The sequence below is a fragment of the Xenopus laevis genome, chromosome 4L (genome assembly GCF_017654675.1).
Source record: "Xenopus laevis strain J_2021 chromosome 4L, Xenopus_laevis_v10.1, whole genome shotgun sequence".
NCBI lineage: Eukaryota > Metazoa > Chordata > Amphibia > Anura > Pipidae > Xenopus > Xenopus laevis.
The window spans coordinates 35,974,858-35,999,059 of NC_054377.1; the positions used below are offsets into that span (position 1 = coordinate 35,974,858).

Below are 24,202 nucleotides of genomic sequence, written 5' to 3' on the forward strand. Positions count from 1 at the left end.
CTGAAGATCATGCAGCTCACATGTCTGCCATCTGGACTGCCACTAAGTCTAATTTGGAAAAGTGCTCCCTGGTGCACAAGACCTTTGCTGATTGTAGAAGAAAGCCTTCCCCTCCATACAAGGTTGGTGATAAAGTCTGACTTTCTTCTAGGAATATCCGCCTGAAGGTTCCATCTCCTAAGTTGGGCCCTAAATTCGTGGGTCCTTTCTCCATCTCTGAGGTGATCAATCCTGTGGCTGTCCGTCTGCAACTACCTCCTGAGATGTGGATTCCCAGCGTGTTCCATGTTTCCTTGTTGAAACCTGTGGTGTCCAATCACTTCTCCTCTGGTCAGTCCCCTCCTTCTGCCATCCTCGTGGACGGCCAGCAAGAGTACGAAGTCGAGAAGATTCTGGATTCTAGACTCTCCAGGGGATCTCTCCAGTACCTCATCCAATGGAAGGGCTTTGGTCCTGAGGAATGCTCCTGGGAGAAGGACTCGGATGTACATGCCTTGTGAATATCTTTCATAGTCGGTTTCCCCAGAAGCCTCGTCCTGGTGGTCCGGTGCCCCCCCGTGGGGGAGGGGGTACTGTCACGATGAGCGCTCAGCGCTCCTTACCTCACTCCCGGCGCAGCGGATCCAAGATGGCGGCGGCCAGGACTGCACGTGGGCGCAAGGACGCCGGCGCCGGGGCGCCGGCGCGGTGACGTCACGCACTGTGGCGCCAAATTCAAACTTAAAAGGACGCTGGAAAACCGGGTTTGATGCCCGAGTATAGCTCAATATTATATTGTGTTCCTGGGTCTCCCTGCTTGCCTGTTTTTTCCTGTTATTGATCTTCTGCCTGTTTCCTGACATTTGAACCTTGCTGCCTGCCATCTCGAACCCTTGCCTGGACTTGAACTCTCTATTGGATTTCCCTTGAATTGTACTTTGCCTGGACTCACTGGAAAAGGACTTCCTCCTTGATCCTTACTACACCCCCCCGTGGGTGCCGCAGGCCCCCGCTGACAAGTAGTTTGGAGTAGAGAGACATTATTACCTATTTTGGATTTGTCAAAATGTGTATTTTCCAAAAATATATATGGTTTTGGGGGTCTTTTTGCTGTTAGGCGGTCTTGTGGCACATAATATGCAGTCACAAGTTTTTATTCACAGAATAAACAACAGCAGAGAAAATTCATATGCACTATTTTTATTTGGGGTCCGCATATTCCAGTTGCTTTGGTATATTTATGCATATTGGGCATCAAACTGTTCATTAGACCCATGTCATCAATATTTAGGGTATTTTAGAATTGTATGTAAGAAATTAGGAGAGATAAATGCGGGCAATTGCAATTTTTTTAGGCTTTGCTGTTGAGTAGTTTGGAGTAAAAAGACATAATTAACCATTTTGGATTTGTCAGAATGTGAACTTTCCAAAGATATATGGTTTTAGGGGTCACCATAATGTTTTATACCTTTTATCCCACATAAAACTGGCAGTGTTTATAAATTAAAAAACACGTAAAATTGGGGTTCTACTGCAATGTAAATGCAAGTCATCAAATAAATATACACATGGTAGATTCTGGGGTCTTTACATGCCATGTACTTCGATAAACTGATGTACATTGGGCACCAAACTGTTCAGCGGACCCCAGGCTTTCATATTTGGGATGATTTGTCTTGATAGCTAATAGTATGTGGGAAATAAGATGCGGCAGGGTGGACGTTTTGAGGGGAATTTTTGAAATGTCATCAAAATTCGCAAATTTAGGAAAGGTTTGCAACTTGGTGCTTTGGAGTAAAAAGACATGCATACCCAATTTGTATTCGGGGGAATGTGTACTTTCCGAAAATATATGGTTTTCTAGGGTGAACGTACGTTTTTTTACCTTTGCCCTCCCCCCAAAACTATGTAAATATGTTGATTTTGCAGTACCTGAAATGACAGACCATATAGGGGGGTCTTCATTTTGGGGCCCCTATATGTCATGTGCTTAGGTAAACCTATACATATTGGCCATCATACTGTTCAGTGGACCCCAAGCTTTCATATTTGGGGTGATTTATCTTGATACCTAATAGAATGTAGGAAATAAGATGCTGCATGGTGGAAGTTTTGGTGTGATTTTTTGGAAATGTCACCAAATCACCAAATTTAGGAAAGGTATGCAGCTTGGTTCTTTGGAGTAGAAAGACATGCATACCCTATTTGTATCTGGGGGAATGTGTTCTTTCTGATAATATATGGTTTTCTGGGGTGAACATACTTTTTTTCTATCTCCCCCCCCCCCAAACTATGTAAATGTGTTGATTTTGCAGTACCTGAAATGACAGACCATATGGGGGTCTTCGTTTTGGTGCCCCTATATGCCACGTGCTTAGGTAAACCTATACATATTGGGCATCAAATTGTTCAGCGGACCACAGGCTTTCATATTTGGGGTAATTTATCTTGATTCCTAATAGTATGTGGGAAATATGATGTTGCAGGTTGGAAGTTTTGAGGTGATTTTTGGTAAATGTCACCAAATTTAGGAGAGGTATGCGGCTTGGTGCTTTAGAGTAGAAAGACATGCATACCCAATTTGTATTCGGGGGAATGTGTGTGTACTTTCCAAAAATATATGGTTTTCTGGGGTGAACGTATTTTTTTCTACTTTTGACCCCCCAAAACTATGTAAACCTATACATAATTTGCATCAAACTGTTCAGCGAACCCCAGGCTTTAATATTTGGAGTGATTTGTCTTGATACCTAATAGTATGTAAGAAATAAGATGCTGCATTATGGAAGTTTTAAGGTGATTTTTGGAAATGTAACCGAAATTGCCAAATTTAGGAAAGGTTTGCGGCTGGGTGCTTTGGAGTAGAAAGACATTTATACCCAATTTGTATTCGAGGGAATGTGTACTTTCCGAAAACCTGCTCTTTTTAATAATGCATTGTTTCTAGGGTAAACCTACTGTTAATGGAGTGTTTTGCCTTGAAATCAGAAGTATGCCGTTTTGTGGAGTGGTGCTTTGGAAATTTGTAGTGTACTGTTTAGAGATTTTGATCTATACAAGTGAGAAATCTCCATAAAACTATATATATTTGGTATTGTTGCGTTCAGGAGACATAGACCTTTAAAACCATAGAGTTTTTCTCCAGTGACTGTTCTGCTATGTCTCTCTCTCTCTCTCTCTCTCTCTTTTCTGCACAGCATGGTTGCACCCTGATGTTTGGTGTTAAGTTATATGTTCATTGCTGAATAAACTTCCAGAAAGTTGCTGTTAATGTGCCACCTGTTTCTGGAGCCTTAGTATCACATACAGAACACTGAAAGGCTGACCAGTGAACACAACATGGTGTCAGAAGTTTTTCACAAGCACAGTTACCAGGAATAGGAAAATGTGCTTTGTCTAAGAAGTGGTTGGATTAAACATTTCTGCAACTACTCACCGGAACCTCAGAAGTCTCCAGTAAAAGTGAGTACCAGATACTGATCCTGCAAACAAAACCTGTTTGTTAAACTGCATAGCAATGGATCATTTCAAACCCCCACAGTCCATGTGTATGAGTGGCAATCTGTCTGAAAACTGGCGCAGATGGGCGCAGATGGGCCCAGAAATTTACACTATATCTCACAGCAGCAGGGCTGGAGCAAAAGCCTGAACCCACAAAGATTGCATTGTTACTGCACCTTATTGGGGATGAGGCACTGGAGGTGTATAACACCATGGGGATTGCACAGACACAAGCTGCAGACAGATCCCTTGACTCTGTGATGCAAGCATTTCAAGCTTATTTTCAGCCCAAAAGGAATGTTGTATTTGAAAGACACCAGTTTTGGACCCATACTTTTGTAGAAAATCAAGGCATGAAATATAGCCCAGCACAGTTGTTAATGGGTCGTGTGTTGCGATCCAATTTGCCAGCCTCAGCTTCTGTGTTAAAACCAAAAATTCCAAAGAATGCCTACTCTTATTTACAAAGGTACCAAGCTAACCAAAAGAGATACTATGACTGCGGAGCCAGGCCTCTCACTCCTTTTCAGAGGGGTGACAGAGTAAGAATGGAAACAACACAGGGCTGGCAGCCAGCAAGTGTACAAAACATAAGAGATGAACCCAGGTCTTATGACATAGTAACACCTCAAGGAAAACGCTACAGGAGAAATAGAAAACACCTTAGGCCAGACAAAATACCTGTGCAGCAAGATACTGGTCCAGAGATATATGGAAACATTGAGACCGATGACACACAGGGAGATCAGGTCCAACAAGCCGCAACATGTCCACAGCAAGAACCAACAGAGGATCATTCAGAACCCAGTACAGAAGATTCTGCTGAGCCCCATCATATCACAGTCACAAAAAGTGGTCGGATAGTAAGGGCACCCAGCCGCTATAAAGACTTTGTTTAAGATTAATGTTTGCAATTATTCTATTGTTCTACTTTTCTTTCAAAGAAGGGAGATGTAGTGTATTTGTGCTGCACCTTCAGCAGTTTTTCTCCAGTGACTGTTCTGCTATGTCTCTCTCTCTCTCTCTCTCTTTTCTGCACAGCATGGTTGCACCCTGATGTTTGGTGTTAAGTTATATGTTCATTGCTGAATAAACTTCCAGAAAGTTGCTGTTAATGTGCCACCTGTTTCTGGAGCCTTAGTATCACATACAGAACACTGAAAGGCTGACCAGTGAACACAACAGGCAGTCCGTGCGCCACTAACAAATGCGGCCAAATGCGGCCGTACGGAGGGGGGCGGGGCCCGGCTGCGGTCACGCACCAGGGCCCGCCCCCCTGTAGGATCGCTACTGGTGTTCTCATACATAAAATAAATGACGTTTATGATATATGTGATTGTTCTGTGTGAAACATGATTTTTTTTCATTTTATTAGACACATGGGGGCAAATTCACTAAACGACGAAGCGCCTAACGCTAGCGTGAATGCGCCAGCGTAGCGCATTTTCGTTAATTCGCCGATTCACTAACGGACACTGGCGTAAATTCGCTAGTGATATTTCGCACCCTTACGCCTGGCGAATTTGTGCAACGGACATAACTACGCAAATTCACTGATGCACAAATTATTCTGAACGCTAAACTTTTACGCCCGACTTCCTTCGCCACCTCAGACCAGGCAAAGTGCAATAGAATAGTCCCAAAAAACACTGGCGTTTTTTAATTTTTTATGGGTGATAGGCTGAAAAAGATCGAAAAATTTTTTGGGGCTACCCTCCTTCCCCCTACATTTCCTAACTCATGGCAACTTAACTATACAGTGGGCACATGTGTACGGCAAAATAAAAAGTTTTATTTGCTGTTTTGAAGGTTTCCCAGGCTTGTGTAGTGCTGCTACATATACCTCCATTGTAACTTGATTTTGGCGCCGTATGCAAATTAACCATCGCTAGCGTAACTTTGCTTTGCTTGGCGAATTAACGCTAGTGCAAATTCGCAACCTTATGCTTCCCCTGAGCGCAAATTCGGATTTTAGTGAATTTGTGTAACGCTGGCGAAAATACGTCTGGCGAAGTGCGGTGAAGCGCAGCGAAGCGGACGCTGGCGCAACAACGAATCTTAGTGAATGTCCCACATAGAAGCCTATATCTTTTTACAGAAGTGGAATTACACCAAAAGTAAGATTAGCATATTTTGAAAGCTCAGGTTGTCCTGAAATAAACAATATAATGTTTTCCTGGGTAAACAGAAAGACCCTTAAAGTGAAAGATTACAAAATGTCTAAAAACGGCTTGGCAGTAGATGTTCAGATTTAGGACAAATCAGTTGGCAGGGAAAGGGTTAAATGAATAACAGCATATTATAACAACAATACTAATAACATTAATTATGCAGTATTTAATTCAGTAGAGTGGATACCTCCGCTAACACAACCTTTTCTCATATAATTTTCTCCTGATCTTACAAGATGTTGGCTTTGTCTTCTAGTTCTGGTCAGCATACGTTTTGTGCAGTTCCCAAGATAAGGATGCAGTGAGGCTTGCACTTGAACAAATCGATGTAATTAAGCGAATGTGCAATGAATATGATGAGCTTGAGCTTGTGACCTCATCAGAAGGTGAGAAATCATTTATTACAATTGATTTTTGGTTCTTCATGCTTGTGATATGTGATGATTTATGTACAGTAGGTTAATGTTTTTTTTAATGCAAGATGTGCATTATATTTTGAAGCAAAAGTATTTTAATACTAAAGAAACAAGTAGTATGCAAGAATAGACAAATCCACCATGTTGACCTATACCAGGACCATTTTATAAATGCCCATGATACACCAAAACATTAGACCTTATTTTTCCATTAAATCCCAACATTAGATAACTCTTTTGGATTAGATAACTCTTTTTGGTTACAGGAAATTATATAATGATACAAATGCCTTAAAACATTAACTGATTAAAAAAATTAGTCGAAAAAACAATGCTTGCTCATTTATATATTGAGGGAAATGATTTACATATTTGTGTGGCAAAATTGTATGAACCATTTCTTTCTGATGAGTCCCCCTTGGGCAGCAAAAAGTGGAACTAGATGTTCCCATAAACTGTTGATTAGTTATGCGCAACTCCTTGGTCGATTTCTTTAACCCATTCCTCCTTATAAAACAGCTTCAACTCTGGAATGTTGGTTGGCTTAGTTCTCTGAATTGTCTGATGCAGATCCTTCCACAACACTTCTGTGGGATTAAGGTCAATACTTTGATTTGCATTCCAAAACATTAAAGGGCAAATTCACTAAGCACCAAAGATGCGCTAGCGACGGCTTCGCCGCACTTCCCCACACTTCGCCAGGTATAGTTTCGCCAGGGCTGCACAAATTCACGAAGATCGAAAGTTACACACAGGTTACCAAACTGTTGCGAAGTTGCGCTAGCGTTAATACGATAAGCAGTCCGAAGTTACGCTAGCGATGCCTAAGTAACATACGACGTGTATGCTGCAGCAACTATATTACACTACACAAGGCCAGGGAAACTTAATACAATTAAAAGAGGTCTTATATTGCCCTACACATTTGCCCACTGTATAGTTTAGGTGCCAAATGTAATGGGGAAGGAGGGTACCCAAAAAAAAACTTAAGTTTTTTCTCAGCCTATTACCCAGTAAAATGTAATACATGCCAGAGTTTTTTTGGAATTTTCAACTTTTTTTTGACAAACTCCTATCTACTCTATTGCGCTTCGCTGTTCTGAGCTGGCGAAGTAAAGTCTGGCACAAAAGTAAATTTGCCCCTAACTTCTGCTTTATCCATTCTGGTAGATCGACTTGTGTGTTTGGGTTTGTTGTCTTGCTGCATTTTTTTTAAGCTTCAGTTTAAAGGACCAGTAACATCAAAATTTTTTTAATAGAAATTCGTTAGTTTACAACAAAATAAAACACCAAGACAAATTATTCTTTAAAATTGCAAAAGAGGAGCAGAAGTGGAGTTTTGGTAAGTTATTTCTCAATAAATACTTTGCGATTTTAAAGAATAATTTGCCTTGGTGTTTTTATTTTGTTGTAAACTAACAAATTTTTTTTTAAATTTTTTGATGTTACTGGTCCTTTAAGCTCAAGTTTCAGTTTCTTTTAAGCTTCATGGATAGATACCCTGATATTTTCCTTCAGAAGTGACTGGTGACTTCAGAATTTATAGTTCCATCAATATTGGCAAGTCATCTTGCTCCAGAGGCTGCAAAGTGGCCCCAAATCATGATACTACCACCATCTTGTTTCACAAATGAGATAAGGTTCTTATGCTGGAATGCAGTTGTCAGGTCCCACTCTTACATTTTGCAATGTAACAATGCATGCATTGTGTGTGTTGTGACGCTATTGATGCAGAGTTGGTACCTAAGTTTATACTACAGACAGACTGACATTTGGACATCATCTTGACGTTGTTCATGTGCTTCCTGTGATTTTCTACTCTGACTCTCCTTACTGAAGTCTGTTGACATTTCCTTTGGATAACCATCTTCTACTTTGCTTGGACTTACTGTATTTGATTATCTGGTTTGACTGTTGCCTGCATCTTTGACTACACTGATTTCCTGAACCCTGGCTTAACTAACCTTTAATTATCTGCTATAATGAATTGTACAGAACTTGATTCAATCAACACTACTCCAACTATCATACCTCCTTTCATCAGCTACCTCTGTTAATCTTGAGTGTCTACTGCTTTAATAGCGGCCTTCTATTAGCTATGAGTTTCAGACACTCAGTAAGCTGTACATTGTGTCTGAACCAAAAAAAGACTAACCTGCTGGAGAAGCTTTAGCACTAGAGACTTTGTCCCAGCAAATCTCTGCTTTCAATCAAGAACCTCTTCAAGGGGGATATTTAAAAAATCCAGTCTCAGCTGACTGAACTTTAACCAGTTCATCTACTTTTGGAGTGAATGCAGTTACTGGCTCCTGCATCACCACCTCCTTACAACAAGATTGCTTTGCCAGATAAATTTGCCATAGATTGGAAGCATCATATATCCATGTAGGAAAAAGGCTGGCACAAACTGGATCACAGTCAAAAAAATTGCCGCTTTAAACAGTTTATTATCAACAAATTACATCTTATTGTGTTGTAAACAAAGCCTTGCTATGTTTTCAAGCAAAGGCTTTGTTTACAACACAATAAAGTGTAATTTTTTGGTAATAAAATTGTTTTAAATGGCAACTTGTGATGCGGTTTGTGCCAGCCTACACTGAAAGTCTGGGGCATGTGCACCTGGACCCAACTTTGTTCATGGTGAGTGGATTTCTACAGAGGGGATTTTCTTGTTTTTCATGTTATATAGATTGGAAACAATTCTGTACCTTTTGAACAATTGTAGGCTACTGTTTTCACTTCAGCCTAGAACTTATATTGATGACTGCACCAAGGTGGGTGCTCCTCCATTCTCTCAGGAGAGCCACAAATCTGGGCCCATCATTTATTGCTGCAGAATCACCTGCTTCTGGTAGACATAGAAACATTTTTCTCCACAATGGCTTTCCTGTATGATGGCTCCCAGCGCCCAACTACTGCTGAAACTGCTATCGAGTTTCTGTTCCAAGGGAAAAGGCTGATGGAAGACTATACAGCTTAATTCCACAGACTGGCTGACGATACTTCCTGGAATGATGGGAAGGTATCTGCCAACCTAAAGGGCGTTATCCAGTCCAAATTGACCAATGACTCAAAGAAAGGCTTTCTGAAAGGTTTTCTCCACAATTTCCCTTGGTAACGTCATTGCAAATTCCTTCATCATCATTTGCAACAGATACTGAATCCATGCAGATAGAATTGTAGAAAAAAAGAGTAACATCTGAAAAAGTGATTACTCACTTTTTGCCAAATTGTAGACTCAAGAGGAACATTTGAAAAAAGCACAACTCAACTACTCAATGTCTGTCTTTACTGTGGTTCCTCTGATCACCTCCTCAAGACCTTTCCTTCCCACTGTAAAGATAAGTCTCCTCCTTGTAAAGCTTCATTACAGCGGAAAAAATTGCCTACAGGTGGTAGCAGTTGTTTCGTGAACTTCACCTTTGCCACAGCCCACTGCTTCCTAAATCTCAACCTATTCTCATTAGAATGGCTGAAGGTTTAATACTCCCCTCTGGTGCAGTTTTTCTTGAATCATTACCTTTTATTTGTGTCAATAAATAATGTTTACCACAAACTAATCTGTTTTTAAGCAGTATCATCTGCTTTATTTCCCATTAATAATGGTTTACCTTGGCTTACAGTACATATATACTTCCTATTGCTCCCAGAACTGTTTTTAGCCTAGCTCCCAAGTTCCCTCCAAAACTGTGACCTGTACTGCTAAGGCTGATCGTGAATTTTTAAAACTAGTTCTGTCTGTGTACAATGAATACTTGCCCATTTTTAAAATGATCTAATACAGTTTATTGCCCCCTCACACGATGTATGACTGTCCACTTGATTAGTTACAGAGTACTCTTTCCAAAGTAAATTTGGTGCTCACCAGGAAAATTTTGATAAGAACCCAAAGAAAGGTTTATTCATCTAGCCATATCTCCTGCAAGAGCATTTTCTTTGTAGAGAAGAAGCATCACACAAAGGTTAAGCTCTGCTGCTGATTTTTCCAAATTGTACCTGAAGGGAAAACAACCTTATTCATACTAGAGAAGCATTCAAATAAAAGACAGCTTTTCAGACAAAGTATGGACGTTTGAGTATCTGGCTCTTTGGACTTTGCATTGCACTGGCAACCTTTCAGCAGATATTTTGGATGTCATTGTTGTTGCATTCTGCTGTCTGAAAGCATAAATGACTTTTACTGCAGCCGGCAGCAAAGAGGTTGAATCTCTTTTCTTCCAAAAACAATTTAAAAAAAAAATAGCTTTCAGCAGCAATAACAGTCGAAAACACAATGGCAGCAAATTAAAAGACTGTGTGTTATATGCATATACATAGACTTTAATACGTCAAGTTGCCAGACCTCTCTCTGTGTTTCTCTCTGTCAGACTATGAGACTGGCCAACCTGGGTTTCAGGATTTAGGTCTTGGGTACCTTTCAGGCCATCCTTCTTAGTCTGCTCAAAGACATTACCGCCTGGTGTCTGTTGCAATAGCCATAGATTAATTAAAGAAAAACAGGCCCTATTGCAGAGTTTTCATCTGTGAGTGAATTTACAGCATTGTGCCAATACGCACACAATAAATTCATATATATTTGTCATGGGGGCCTAACGGCTCCCAGCCGGAGTAGTCAGGACCAAGGAGGAAGCTGGGTCAAAGTCCGAGTTCACGGTATCAAATGGGTTAAACCAGAAGGCGTAGTCAGGAACAGGCAGAAATTCACAAGGCAGGCAAAATGGATCGTAAACCGGAACAAAGCAGGGGTCAATGTCAAGAACAATAGCTTTAGGCAATAATAATAACACCCAGGTATTCCAAGAACAGAAACCTATAATTGGGCAGGGTTTCAGCGTCCTGGGCGCCCTTTTATTTCAAATCTTGGCACCAAACAGTGACTTCATCGCGTTGGTGTCTCCGTGCCGGTGTCTCCACAACCACGTGTGCTGTGTGGGCGCCGCCATCTTGAATTCTCCACGACTACTGGGAAGGGAAGACGCGCCAACGGGCGCTCCCGGCGGTAGAGGGCCTGACAATATTGGCACAATAAATTTACTTGCAGATAAAACTCTGCAGTAAGGTCTGTTTTTTTGTAATTAATCTATGGGTTTTAAGGACTACTGATTAGCTACCTGAGCTACCTGAGACCAAGCTGGTCAGCCTATAGCAGTTCAATCTCCAACTGTTCAACCCTTGTCTGGGAAAGAAATCGCATTTGTGTTGGAGAACCTAAGTATTTCTGCCAGCTCCTTCCTCGCAAGGCCTTTTCTAAAATGAGCGAGGTGGATAAAGGTGAGATTGCACTTTGCGCTCCTATTTTATGTGTGATCACATGTGTCTTTCCAGGGAGTTCTGAGAACACATCTGCAAACTGTGAAATTAGTCAGCAGATCATTTTCTTGTGTTAGTGTGAGCTGATGACCCATGGGTACATGGCCACTTCTCGAACCTAGGAAGATGTGGGAATATGTGGGCTCAAATCTTTGTCATCAGGACAGGATGATTAAACATGGCATCCTCTGTTTATCATGGCTTTAAGATATTAACATGATGATCTGTTTACCTGTTCGAGAATCTGAGAGAATCTGAATCTGAGAGTTTCATAATGCATTTCATAATGCACATCTCCTGTCCTGCGCAATACCTCAAAGGGATCCTGATGTTCTGACTTTTTGTGAAGTTTATGTCTTTACACCCTCTGTCATTCTGTGTTTAAGAACTAACCCAGTTAGTATCCTAGATGGGCCTAATTTATTGTGAATTTGAATAGAATGCAGGAATAGCCGACCCTTTGAAGTAGGCAGAAATTAGAGTTTTGGTCAAACTCAGGAACTACTCAGATATACACCTAATACCTGACTAGGGGTTAGGCTAATGGCTAATTTTGAATAATTTGTATGGATATTGGCAAAGGATTGTTCATGGGACAAGCCAAAAAGACTTTAATTGGTGGGCTACAGTTAACCATATTTGACTATGGGTGATTTACCATACTTTGAAGTAATTAGGAACGTAACTAACAATGTTAGAACCGATGCACTTCCAAATTAGCGTGCACTCCACGGAACATCAGACATCGTTGAATATTAAAAAGCAACTTTATTTTCCGAACAACCCTCCTAACACGTTTCGTGTGATCCCACACGTACTCATAGGCTAATAGAATCCACACTCTGGGTGGGTGAAACAGTAGTTTTCTTTGTTTGTTTTTTTTAAGTTGCCCCCACAAGCTCTGGGTCACCTGCACCAGGAAGGAGTTCCCAGTGAAGGTGGCCAGGTTGAGGCACACACATGCACATAATGAGCAAGTGCCGCAGGGTGACTGATGCCCATTAAGGGGGGATATAATAACTCTCTATAAATATATAAGGGGATGATACTCTATTATGCTTTATTATGCTTTATTTACCAGTAAGACAGTGGGAGAATCCATCTAAATATTTGGGGAGGTAATTTACAGGCAGAGCTTGTGGAATTCTCTCTCTTAATCAATTGTACTGGCAGATACATCAGTTTGGTTCAAGAAGAAATTGGATGGCTTTTCAGCAATTGAGGAAATACAGGCTTATTGAAAATAGCTCTTAGTACAAGTTGATGCAGGTCATCTTGGAGTCAGCATAGATTTTTTCCCCTCTCTGAGGCAAATGAGAGAGGCTTCAGAAAGAAGCCTTTCTTTGGATAGACTAGCAGTTAGGCAGGTTTTACATAAAAGGTTGAACTTGATCGGTGTGTGCCTTTTTTACAACCAAACTTTCTATATTACTATAGTACTGTGTATGTTACTTATTGTGGTAGACTATGCTGCACCAAAACAGATGCAGCTTCAGCTGGAGATAAACTAATTTAATCTAGAATGGTATTCCCTAGTGAAATTCTTTACAATGTCTATGGCAAAAGTCTTTGCTGCACTCCATGCCATATCACCCGCAAGCAAATGGACAATCTATGCAATGTGGTTGGAAAAGGATATTCGGATCAACCCATTCTCCTTTTTACCCACAGGGAAGTACCCCAAGAATCCTTGTCTTGGCACATTTTTACCCGTGTATGAACGAATTGTACCACTCAGTCTAACACTGGAAGGCAAAGCCATGAAGAAAGGCATTACTATTGGATAGCATTGGCTGGGTTACAGAAGAAATTAGAAAAGAAGACAGACTTAACACCTGGTGACAGACAGTCTCTGCAACAAAATCTTTTTAGCAGGATATCAAGATCTACCACTGATGTATATAAACACATACAAGCAGCATTGGAAAGACCCTATATTGTTACTCACTGAATTCATTATACCACTTTCCACCAATAGATGCCCCAGAATTATTCAAGCCAGTCCATATAATGAATGATGAAACCTTATGAATGCTCTCAGTGTGTTAAAATGCAGACTTAATGCAGACTGTGTCCCCATTACAGAGCTGTAACTATTCCTCCCAGAGGCACCCACCATACATGTGTGATCACCTTATTTATCTGTTAAAAGGCTTGAGGTGCCTGAAACTTTCCATTCTTGATCTCAGCAAACTGCCCTGGCCCCTGAAGTCTAAGCAAACCTGCCTTAATTGGCTTACCTCTTTTGGAATTTATCTATCTACAATGATGCCTTATAAAATGAAAAACACACAAGCGGAGGAGATTTTAATTTCCCTCTTGACCCTACGTTGGACTGCTCCAGAGGCAGGTCCAGCATCCCTTATAAACAAATTGCAAGAGGAAAGAAAATGTTCCATGACCTCCAGCTGATGGATGTCTGGCAGATACAACACCCGAAAGACCGAGACTACTCCTATTACTCTCACAGCTATCAGCAATTCTCTCGGATTGATTATATTCTCATCCCACAACATATTCTATCTAACGCTCTTAACTCAGATATACACGTCAGGTCTTGTTCGGATCACTCTATGATCTCCTAACGACTCCGACTCCCAAATAGAAAAGCGGCCAACCCCACTTGGCGTCTCAACGAATCCCTTCTGTCGCACCCAACAGACGTCGAGAACTTAACACGAACGATTGAGAACTTTTTCACAGAAAACCGAGCAGAAGACACTTCCCCATTAACCAACTGGGAAGCCCACAAATGTGTAGTGAGGGGGCAGCTCATAAAAATGGGTTCCATCAAAAAGAAAGAAAGGGAACATAACAGGTCAACGTTGCTTAATAGAATTGCACAATTAGAAAGAACCCAGAAGTTGTCACAGGTTATACAAGCATCACCTGATCTCCTTCAGGCAAGACTTGAACTGCAACAAATGACAGATTTATTTACCCAAAGATCCATAATGTCCATGAAACACAAATAATATGAACATGGCAACAAATGTGGCAGAATGCTCGCAAATTTGTTAAAGATTAAGCAACGTCACAACTATATTCCCTCGATTAAAGGAATAGTTCAGTGTGAAAATAAAAACTGGGTAAATAGATAGGCTGTGCAAAATAAAAAATGTTTCTAATATAGTTAGTTTGGCAAAAATGTAATGTATAAAGGCTGGAGTGAACAGATGTCTAATAAAACAGCCAGAATCCAACTTCCTGCTTTTCACCTCTATAACTCTGAGTTAGTCAGCGACTTGAAGGGGGGCCACATGGTACATTTCTGTTCAGTGAGTTTGTAATTGATCCTCAGCATTCAGCTCAGATTCAAAAGCAACAGATATGACCCATGTGGCCCCCCCTCAAGTCTCTGATTGGTTACTGCCTGGTAACCAGGGTAACCAGTCTGTGTAAACCAAGAGAGCTGAAAAGCAGGTTCTGACTGACATGTTATACATCAAATCACTCCAGCCTTTATACATTGCATTTTTGGATAACTAACTATATTAGAAACATTTTTTATTTTGCACAGCCTATCTTTTTAGCCAGTTTTTATTTTTACACTGAACAATTCCTTTAAGACAAAACAGGGATCAGTCGAGCATACCTCAGAGCAAATAGTGACTACTTTCACTGAATTCTAGTCATCTCTATATAACATCAGGAAGGAAGCCACGCGAGACGACAATGCCACTCTAACAGACAAAATACGAGAATTTCTGTCCAGTGCCCCTCTCCGGAAGCTACACCCTACGGAAACCGAGGTGTTACAGCAGGACATTACTTTAGCAGAGGTAGCACAGGCTCTAAAGGATACTCCCTCAGGGAAGTGCCCGGGCCCAGACGGCTTTCCACAGTCTACTATAAATCCTTTCAAAAACAGCTCCTGCCTCCTATGGTACTTGCTTTTAACTACCTGATGCAAGGGTATGGTTTCAATAAACAATCACTGGAGGCCCATATTACTATCATCCATAAGACGGGGAAGGACCCACTGGAGCCGGGCAACTACCGCCCGATCTCTCTGATTAATGGAGACGTCAAACTGCTGGCAAAAATCCTGGCATGTCGACTGCAAAAGTATCTACATAGTCTGATAGACGCAGACCAAGTCGGGTTCGTACCAGGAAGGGAAGCCAGAGATAACTTGAACAGACTTATCAATCTGATGTTTTACAATAAAAAGAACAAAATACACAGCCTCCTCCTGTCTACGGATGCGGAGAAGGCATTTGATAGGGTGGACTGGTCCTTTATGTTCGAATGCCTTCGACATTATGGGATAGGCCCTAAATTCCTGAGCTGTATTAAATCTCTATATGCCTCTCCAACAGCAAGACTAAAAATCAACCAAGTCATTTCGAAGCCTTTCAATATCTCTAACGGTACCCGGCAGGGCTGCCCCCTCTCCCCAACGCTGTTCATCCTAACTCTGGAACCGCTCCTTGCCAGGATAAGACAGAACCGGAGGATAACAGGAACTACGATAGGAAACGAGGAACACAAATTAGCGGCCTACGCTGATGACCTCATCTTTTTTATAACGGACCCTGAAAATTCCCTAAAGCACCTGGAACTTGAGCTAAAAACTTATGGTACACTGAGCAATTTTAGAATAAATCCGACCAAATCCTTCGCTCTTAACTTATCTATTCCAGAAGACTGGTTGGACCAGTTGACCAAGACATTCCAATATAATTGGAGGCAGACTGCCATAACATATCTAGGCGTGACGATCACAAAAGACTACAATGAATGGACCCAAATTAATTTCTCGAAATTGTTGAGACAGTTAACGGCGGACCTGAATAGATGGAATGTGAAACCAATCTCCTGGCTAGGACGGATCAATGTGATAAAGATGAACACACTACCGAAACTACTATATCTATTTCAAACAATCCCACTGCATATTCCCAAGAAATTATTTGTAAGCATGAATGCTCTTATTAGGAAATTTATTTGGGCGGAGAAGCATCCCAGGATAAGCTTTACCATTCTCACTAGACACTGTAAGGTACCTTTGGTCGCAGCTCAGTCTTCTCTTGGGCGCAGGCGCAGGGGTGTGCAGGGTTCTGCGCATTCTTGGCGTCTTTGCGCGGGTGCGCGTCCGTTCATTAGGGCGGTCGACGGTCGCGGGCGCGCTAAAGTTGACGCACGGCGTCCTGACGCTGCGTCCTTACGTTTGGCGCCAATCTGCCCCTATTTATTCTTGTCGGAAAAAGCAAACAGCGCTTGGTGATTATTTCCCTTGCTCCTGAACTTTTGCTGTTATACCTCTCTTGAACTTGATTCCTGGATTTTTGACCTCGGCCCGTTTCTGACCACCGCTTGACTTCTGCCTGCCCATCGACCCGGCTTGTTTTGACTACCGCTTGTACTCCGCCTGCCTTCTGACCTCGGCCTGTTTCTGGTTTGCCTGAACTCCGCCAGCCCTTCGATCTCTGCCTGCCTACGGATTCTTCTCTACTCTGACTCGGCCTGCTGCTACCACCTGTGAGCTCCTGCTGTACACTAAAGCAGTTTTAACTGCTAAGCTCTTCTCCAGTGGCTCCTACCCTCCTGACAGTCCTGACAGAATCACCAAGCCAGAATGGAGCCATCTGAAGAGTTGCCAACTCTAGTCGATCTGTCTCAACAGATTTCTGCTCTGACCCACGTTGTGAGGGATCTTCGAGGAGACTATCAGAATGTCCAAGAACAACTTCAAGACATTCGGATGTCCACTGCTGCCTCGTCTCCTTTCTCTTCGGGACAGTCGGATTCGGGAACTGCAGCTGTTAGTGCATCACATGGGGAACCCAAGGTAGCGATGCCCGACAAATTTTCTGGCGATCCCAAGACTTTTAGAACTTTTATTAATGGTTGTCGCCTCCTCTTTACCCTCAAGCCTCACTCTCACGCCACAGATCAGATCCGAGTGGGGGTTATGATTTCCCTTTTGCAAGGACAACCACAAGCCTGGGCCCATCGTTTGTTGGAACAGAATAGCCCTCTTCTTGCCTCCACTGATTCCTTTATCCAGGCGTTATCCAAGATCTATGAGGATCCTCATAAAGTAGAGACTGCTGAAGCGGCTATCAGTAATTTACGGCAACTCCGTAGACCTGTGGAGGAATATGTGATGGACTTTCGTTGTTGGGCACCAGACACCTTGTGGAATGACAGAGCCCTCCGGCATCAGTTTCGCAAGGGTTTGTCCGATCAACTCAGGGATGAATTGGCTAGAGTGGGTCTTCCTGGTTCTTTGGAAGAGTTGATTCTTCTTGCCATTCAGATTGATAGAAGATTAAGGGAGAGACGTCAGGAAAGAGGATCCAGTATGCCAAGTCAGGCATGGGGCCATGAATGGGTGCTTCCTACAGCTCCTCCTCCAGTCCTTGTTTCTCCTTCTTCTGATGGCGAGCCCATGCAAATCGGGGTGGTACGTAAGACCCTGTCCACGGAGGAAAGACTGCGACGAAGACGACTGAATTTATGTCTGTACTGCGGTCTTTCTGGACATTTGTTAAGGAATTGCCCCACTCGACCCAATGGTAAATTCCTCTCACAGCAATCTTCTAACACTCCCTTGGTTCCCTCTCTCCAGTCTTATGTTCTTCTACGTCTCTCTTTGCAGTGGAACCAAAGAAAGATTGAGGTGGATGCCGTAATCGACTCCGGAGCTTGTGTGAGCTTCATAAACCAAGACTTCGCGAGTCAATACAAGATTCCTTTTATTTCCAAGGCCCAGCCAATACCTGTTAAAATGGCTGATGGTAATTTTGTTTCTTCTGGTTCTGTTTCTCTAGAAACCCCATATATTTTGGCTTCTTCATTAAGGGGTCACTCTGAATTAATAAAGTTTTATGTGATGGAAAACCTTCTTTTTCCCGTAATTCTTGGCATTCCCTGGTTGAGGGCTCATAATCCAACTATTGACTGGCAGGCTGGAACAGTTTTCTTCAACTCGGATTACTGTCGTTTGAATTGTTTTCTTCCAAAGATGCTGGGTGCAACCATTTCCGATGATGAACTTCTCCAATTTGTCCCACAAGTCTACCATGAATTCGCTGATGTCTTTAACAAGAAAGCGGCTGACTCACTTCCTCCCCATAGGAGTTATGATTGCCCGATCGATCTTCTCCCTGGCGCATCCATCCCTTTTGGAAGAATATATCCTTTATCTGAGCCTGAGTTAGCTACTTTAAAGGACTATATTGATGAGAATCTGGCTAAAGGCTTCATACGTCATTCTTCCTCTCCTGCCGGTGCAGGTATTTTTTTTGTAGAGAAAAAAGACCACTCCCTAAGACCCTGCATTGACTTTCGTGAACTCAACAAGGTGACAATTAAGAATCGTTACCCGTTGCCGCTCATTTCTGATCTTTTTCAAAGACTTGGTCGTGCTACAGTTTTTTCTAAGTTAGATTTGAGGGGTGCTTACAATCTGATTCGAATACGTGAAGGGGACGAGTGGAAGACTGCCTTTCGTTCCCGACATTTCGAATACACCGTCATGCCCTTTGGCCTTTGTAACGCTCCTGCCACGTTTCAATATTTCATCAACGATATTTTTCATGACTTACTAGATCAATTTGTCATCGTATACCTGGACGATATTCTTGTTTTCTCTAATTCTTTAGAAGATCATCGTTCTCATGTGAGGGAGGTTTTGCTTCGTCTTAGGAAACATCTTCTCTACGCCAAAGCTTCAAAGTGTGAGTTTGAGAGATCTCACATTGAATTTCTAGGATTCCGAGTTTCTAGTCAAGGTTTCAAGATGGACACTAAGAAAGTTGAGGCGATTATTAACTGGCCACCCCCGAATGACCGAAAAGGGGTTCAACGCTTTGTGGGATTCGCAAATTTTTATAGAAGGTTTATCAATAAATTCTCTTCCATCATCAAACCTCTCACAGACCTCACAAGTTGTAAAATTAAATTTTTTTGGTCTCCAATTGCTCAACAAGCCTTTGAACTTCTTAAAAGACTTTTTATTTCTGCTCCCATTTTAGTCCATTCCGATGTTTCCAAACCTTTCGTTCTTGAAGTGGACGCCTCTGAGGTAGCTATTGGAGCAATTCTTTCACAGCGAGCTGGCCCCAAAGACAACTTACATCCAGTAGCATTTTTCTCTAAGAAGTTAACTCCTACTGAAAGGAATTATGATGTTGGAGATCGTGAGTTGTTGGCGATTAAAGGTGCTTTGGAAGAGTGGCGTCATTTATTGGAAGGAGCCGTCCATCCTTTTATCATTTTCACTGACCATAAGAATCTGGAATACTTAAGATCTGCAAAACGTTTAAATCCTCGTCAAGCTAGATGGGCACTCTTTTTCTCTCATTTCCAATTTCACATTACTTACAAACCTGGGGCCAAAAATGCAAAGGCTGATGCCCTGTCCAGAGTTTTTCCGGTGGAGAAAGTGTCCATGGTTCCTGATACAATTCTTCAGTCTGGACATTTTTTACTTCTGCAGTCTTCTTTTATTGATCGTCTAAAGAAGGTTCCTCAAGCTCCAACAGATTATCCTGGTGTTGAAGATATTTTGGCTCAAGATGATTTACTTTTGAGGAACAATAAGTTGGTGGTTCCACCGAATCTTCGTGTGGAGGCCTTGAGAATAGTTCACGATCATCCTTTAGCTGGGCACACTGGAATTCGAAAGACCTTAGAATTGGCCAGACGTCTCTTTTGGTGGCCCTCGTTAATAAAAGAATGCACTGCTTATGTGCGATCGTGTGAGTCCTGTGCTAGATTCAAGTCTTCTTGCAACAAACCTATGGGTCTTCTCCGTCCCTTGCCCCTTCCTGAGAGACCTTGGAGTTCTATTTCCATGGATTTTATCGTTGAACTACCTCCATCCAATGGGTGTAATACTATTTTTGTGGTTGTCGATCGCCTTACCAAGATGGCACATTTTATCCCTCTTCCCCGGCTCCCCTCTGCTGCCATGACTGCGGATGTGTTCATTAAAGAAATAGTTAAATTACATGGTCTTCCTAAAGAAATTATTTCTGATCGTGGTACCCAATTCACATCAAGGTTTTGGACTGTGTTGTGTAAATCCCTTGGTATCTCTTTGTCTCGTTCTTCAGCCTATCACCCACAGACCAATGGGCAGACCGAGAGGACTAATCAGACGCTGGAGCAATACATTCGTACTTTTTCTTCCTATTTGCAGGACAATTGGGTGTCACTTCTCCCATGTGCTGAGTTCTGTTATAATAATTCTATGCACTCTTCTACTGGCCAGACTCCGTTCTTTTCTAATCTGGGTTTTCATCCTATCATGTTTCCAGATGTCCTTTCTGAGGTGACCCTTCCTGCATTACAAGATCGTTTGGAGTTTCTTAAACAGATAAGTAAGGCTCAACAAAATTTCAAAACTTTCGCAGACAGAAAACGGGGGAAGGATCCTGAATTCAAGATTGGTGACAAGGTTTGGCTCTCTTCTTTGAATCTTCGGCTCGCCACCCCTTCCAAGAAGTTGGCTCCAAAGTTTCTGGGTCCATTCGTTATCAAGAGGGTCATTAATCCTGTGTCCTTTGAATTAGAACTTCCTGACTCTCTTAAAGTATACCCTGTGTTTCATGCTGCTCTGCTTAAAAGATTTGTGCCTAACATCTTTCCAGGTCGTGTGTCTTCACCTCCTCCAGTTATCTCTTGTCAAGGCGAGGCTGAGTTTGAAGTGGAAAAGATCTTGGATTCCAGAGTTCGCGGCAGAAGGTTGCAGTATCTCGTCAAGTGGAAAGGTTTTCCAAATGAAGAGAATTCCTGGGAACCAAAGAACAATGTCCATGCTCCGAGGTTAACCACAGCCTTTCATAGGAAATATCCTGACAAGCCTGCTTTTGACGTCCTGAGGCCACCCCTCAGGGGGGGGAAATGTAAGGTACCTTTGGTCGCAGCTCAGTCTTCTCTTGGGCACAGGCGCAGGGGTGTGCAGGGTTCTGCGCATTCTTGGCGTCTGTTTCCGGCGTCCGCGTCTTTGCGCGGGCGCGCGTCCGTTCATTCGGGCGCGCGCGTCGCAACGGTCGCGGGCGCGCTAAAGTTGACGAACGGCGTCCTGACGCTGCGTCCTTACGTTTGGCGCCAATCTGCCCCTATTTATTCTTGTCGGAAAAAGCAAACAGCGCTTGGTGATTATTTCCCTTGCTCCTGAACTTTTGCTGTTATACCTCTCTTGAACTTGATTCCTGGATTTTTGACCTCGGCCCGTTTCTGACCACCACTTGACTTCTGCCTGCCCATCGACCCGGCTTGTTTTGACTACCGCTTGTACTCCGCCTGCCTTCTGACCTCGGCCTGTTTCTGGTTTGCCTGAACTCCGCCAGCCCTTCGATCTCTGCCTGCCTACGGATTCTTCTCTACTCTGACTCGGCCTGCTGCTACCACCTGTGAGCTCCTGCTGTACACTAAAGCAGTTTTAACTGCTAAGCTCTTCTCCAGTGGCTCCTACCCTCCTGACAGTCCTGACAGACACAGAGATAAGGGAGGATTGGCATTACCACATCTTGAAAAGTACTACCATGCTGCCATATTAAACAGAATCGGAGATTGGTCCCATCACGCTGACACCAAAAAGTGGATACAGATGGAACAACAAGCGACTTTCACCTACTTACTTCACCTCCCCTGGATTGACCTAATCCATAGACGTATCAGATACAGGGACCACCCAGCCTTAGCCACCACAATGGATATATGGGACAAAATCAGATCTAAATGTGAACTTCATAAACATCCTTCCCCTCTCCTTCCGATAATAAACAATCCTGCCTTCCCACCGGGACAAGGTACCTCAAGGTTTCAAAAATGGCTTATCCAAGATAACCTACAGTTAGTACACTTTATGGAAAAAGGACAACTTATCCCTATAGATAAATTCAGGCAAACACCAACTGTCCACTGCCGATTTATATGCACTCTCCCAAATCCGACACTACCATGGCAGCTTAGGAGGTGACAAAGTGCTCAACCGGAAGTTATTACCATTTGAACATATGTGCTCAGCAGCGAATCCTCCTACAAAAACGTTGTCAGCCTTATACAAACTTTTACAAGATCTACCTCAGACACCACTGCCGGAAAATTTGCAGAAATGGGGTAGAGACCTAGAAATAGATCTAGAAGAGTCACAATGGAATACAATAACTCACATGCTAACGCACAGCTCAAGATGCTGTAGAATGAAAGAGACCAACTATAAGTTACTCTCGAGGTGGTATCTCACCCCATCCAGACTCCATAAAATATGGCCAGCCACTTCTGATAAATGCTGGAGATGTCTGCACTCCACAGGAACTTTACAACATATTTTCTGGGACTGCCCTAAGATAAAGCCTTTCTGGCATCAAGTCAGGAGCCTGTCAGAACAGATCACCAAATCCCCTATACCAGACGATCCGGCCTATGTGCTGCTATTTCATTTAGACAAACCAATATCACAATTCGTATCAACTATAGAGCCACACCTCTTGAACTCGGCTAAAATGCTGATCCCGACACACTGGAAGCAGACCCAATCTCTGAGAATCAAGGAATGGTTGAACAAAGTGAATGAGATTTACAGGTTTGAGGAACTCTCCAACTTCGCCCCGGAACAGATGACGAAATTCATAACCAGATGGGTGCACTGGGCTTCTTTCAAAGACTCTGAGGAATACAAATCCTTGTTCCCCATGTAGAAGAGCAAACCGCTTAGAATGGATTACCCTCTTCTGAATCCCAGGACACGCAATCTCCATCTTCCATTCATCCTCCTTCTTGGCCTTTCATACACTTACTCCCACACCTTCCTGCCCAAGACTATCACTGAGTCCCTCTTTCCTTCTTCCCCCTCCTATCCCCCCCCATCCGCCTTTCCCCACCCTTTTTTTTTTCCTCTCTCCCCCCCCCTTATTTTGTTGTACGACAGGCACGGGGCACAGACAATAAATTGCCTAGGAAGCATATTTTGAAATGAATGTCACGAGATTATTTTGCGTTTTCCACAGTTGGCAACCAAGATATTGTTCAGTGAAAACATGCCTGTCATGAAACTTTACCTTGTTGGTATGTAATACTGTATTGTACTGATTTATTTATTGTATGTTGCAATAAAAATCATAATAACAAAAAAAAAAGAAAAACACGCAAGCTACCTTACAGCAGCCTGATCTTCCAGAGACCAGAATGTGAAAATTACACGAATACTCTTAAAGCCATTTTTGTGAGTACTCCTGTTCTTAAAACACTTTACAAAGCATTTCCTAGACCAGACTTTTACGATTGGTATCCCAAACCTAGAACAATACCCAAGGTCCTGGTCGCGGCTCAGTCTTCCACCTTTAACAGCCACCTTTCACTTTGGGAGAAGCCCTCCGCTTCTCTGTGTAACGATCGCCGCCCGGAGCAGGCCCAGGAGCTCCGGGCGGCGCGTCCATCTTCGCCGGCGTCGCTCCCAAAATGGCGGCGCCCATGGCCGCCACGTGGGTAGCGGCGCCGGGCGATGACGTCAGCGCGCCGACGTCGGCGCAAGAGCGTCAATGACGTCAGAATGGCGCCAAATTTGAATATAAAAACGCCAACTAGACGCCAGAATGGCGCCCAAGAATAGGATTACTTTCCTGAAGCATATCCTGGGTTTCCTGTGTGCCTTATTGCCTAATATTGTTCCTGTCTTGTATCCTGACCCTTTGCCTGGACTTTGGACTTTGATTATATTCTGCCTGCCTGTGAACTCTTGCCTGATCCTGACTATTCTCCGTTTAACCCTTTGGATACCGCGACCTTGTTCCCTCAAGAGGGCTTCCTCCTTGATCCAGACAACCTCCCTGGAGGGAGCTCCCGGCTCCCTGACATTATTCTTGG

At 42.8% G+C, this 24,202-nt stretch overlaps 1 protein-coding gene and 1 long non-coding RNA gene across 2 annotated transcripts in view; one reads left to right on the forward strand and one right to left on the reverse strand.

The window, feature by feature from the left end:
• Positions 1 to 24,202, forward strand: part of LOC108713984 (dipeptidase 2) — a 440,550-nt gene that overhangs the window by 113,437 nt on the left and 302,911 nt on the right. Inside the window, exon 4 of the mRNA XM_018257771.2 lies at positions 5,908 to 6,037. Within this exon, the coding sequence (XP_018113260.2) occupies positions 5,908 to 6,037 (130 nt within the window). The remainder of the gene's footprint in view (positions 1 to 5,907; positions 6,038 to 24,202) is intronic.
• Positions 1 to 24,202, reverse strand: part of LOC121402992 — a 79,696-nt gene that overhangs the window by 18,393 nt on the left and 37,101 nt on the right. The gene's annotated exons all lie outside the window — the stretch shown is intronic.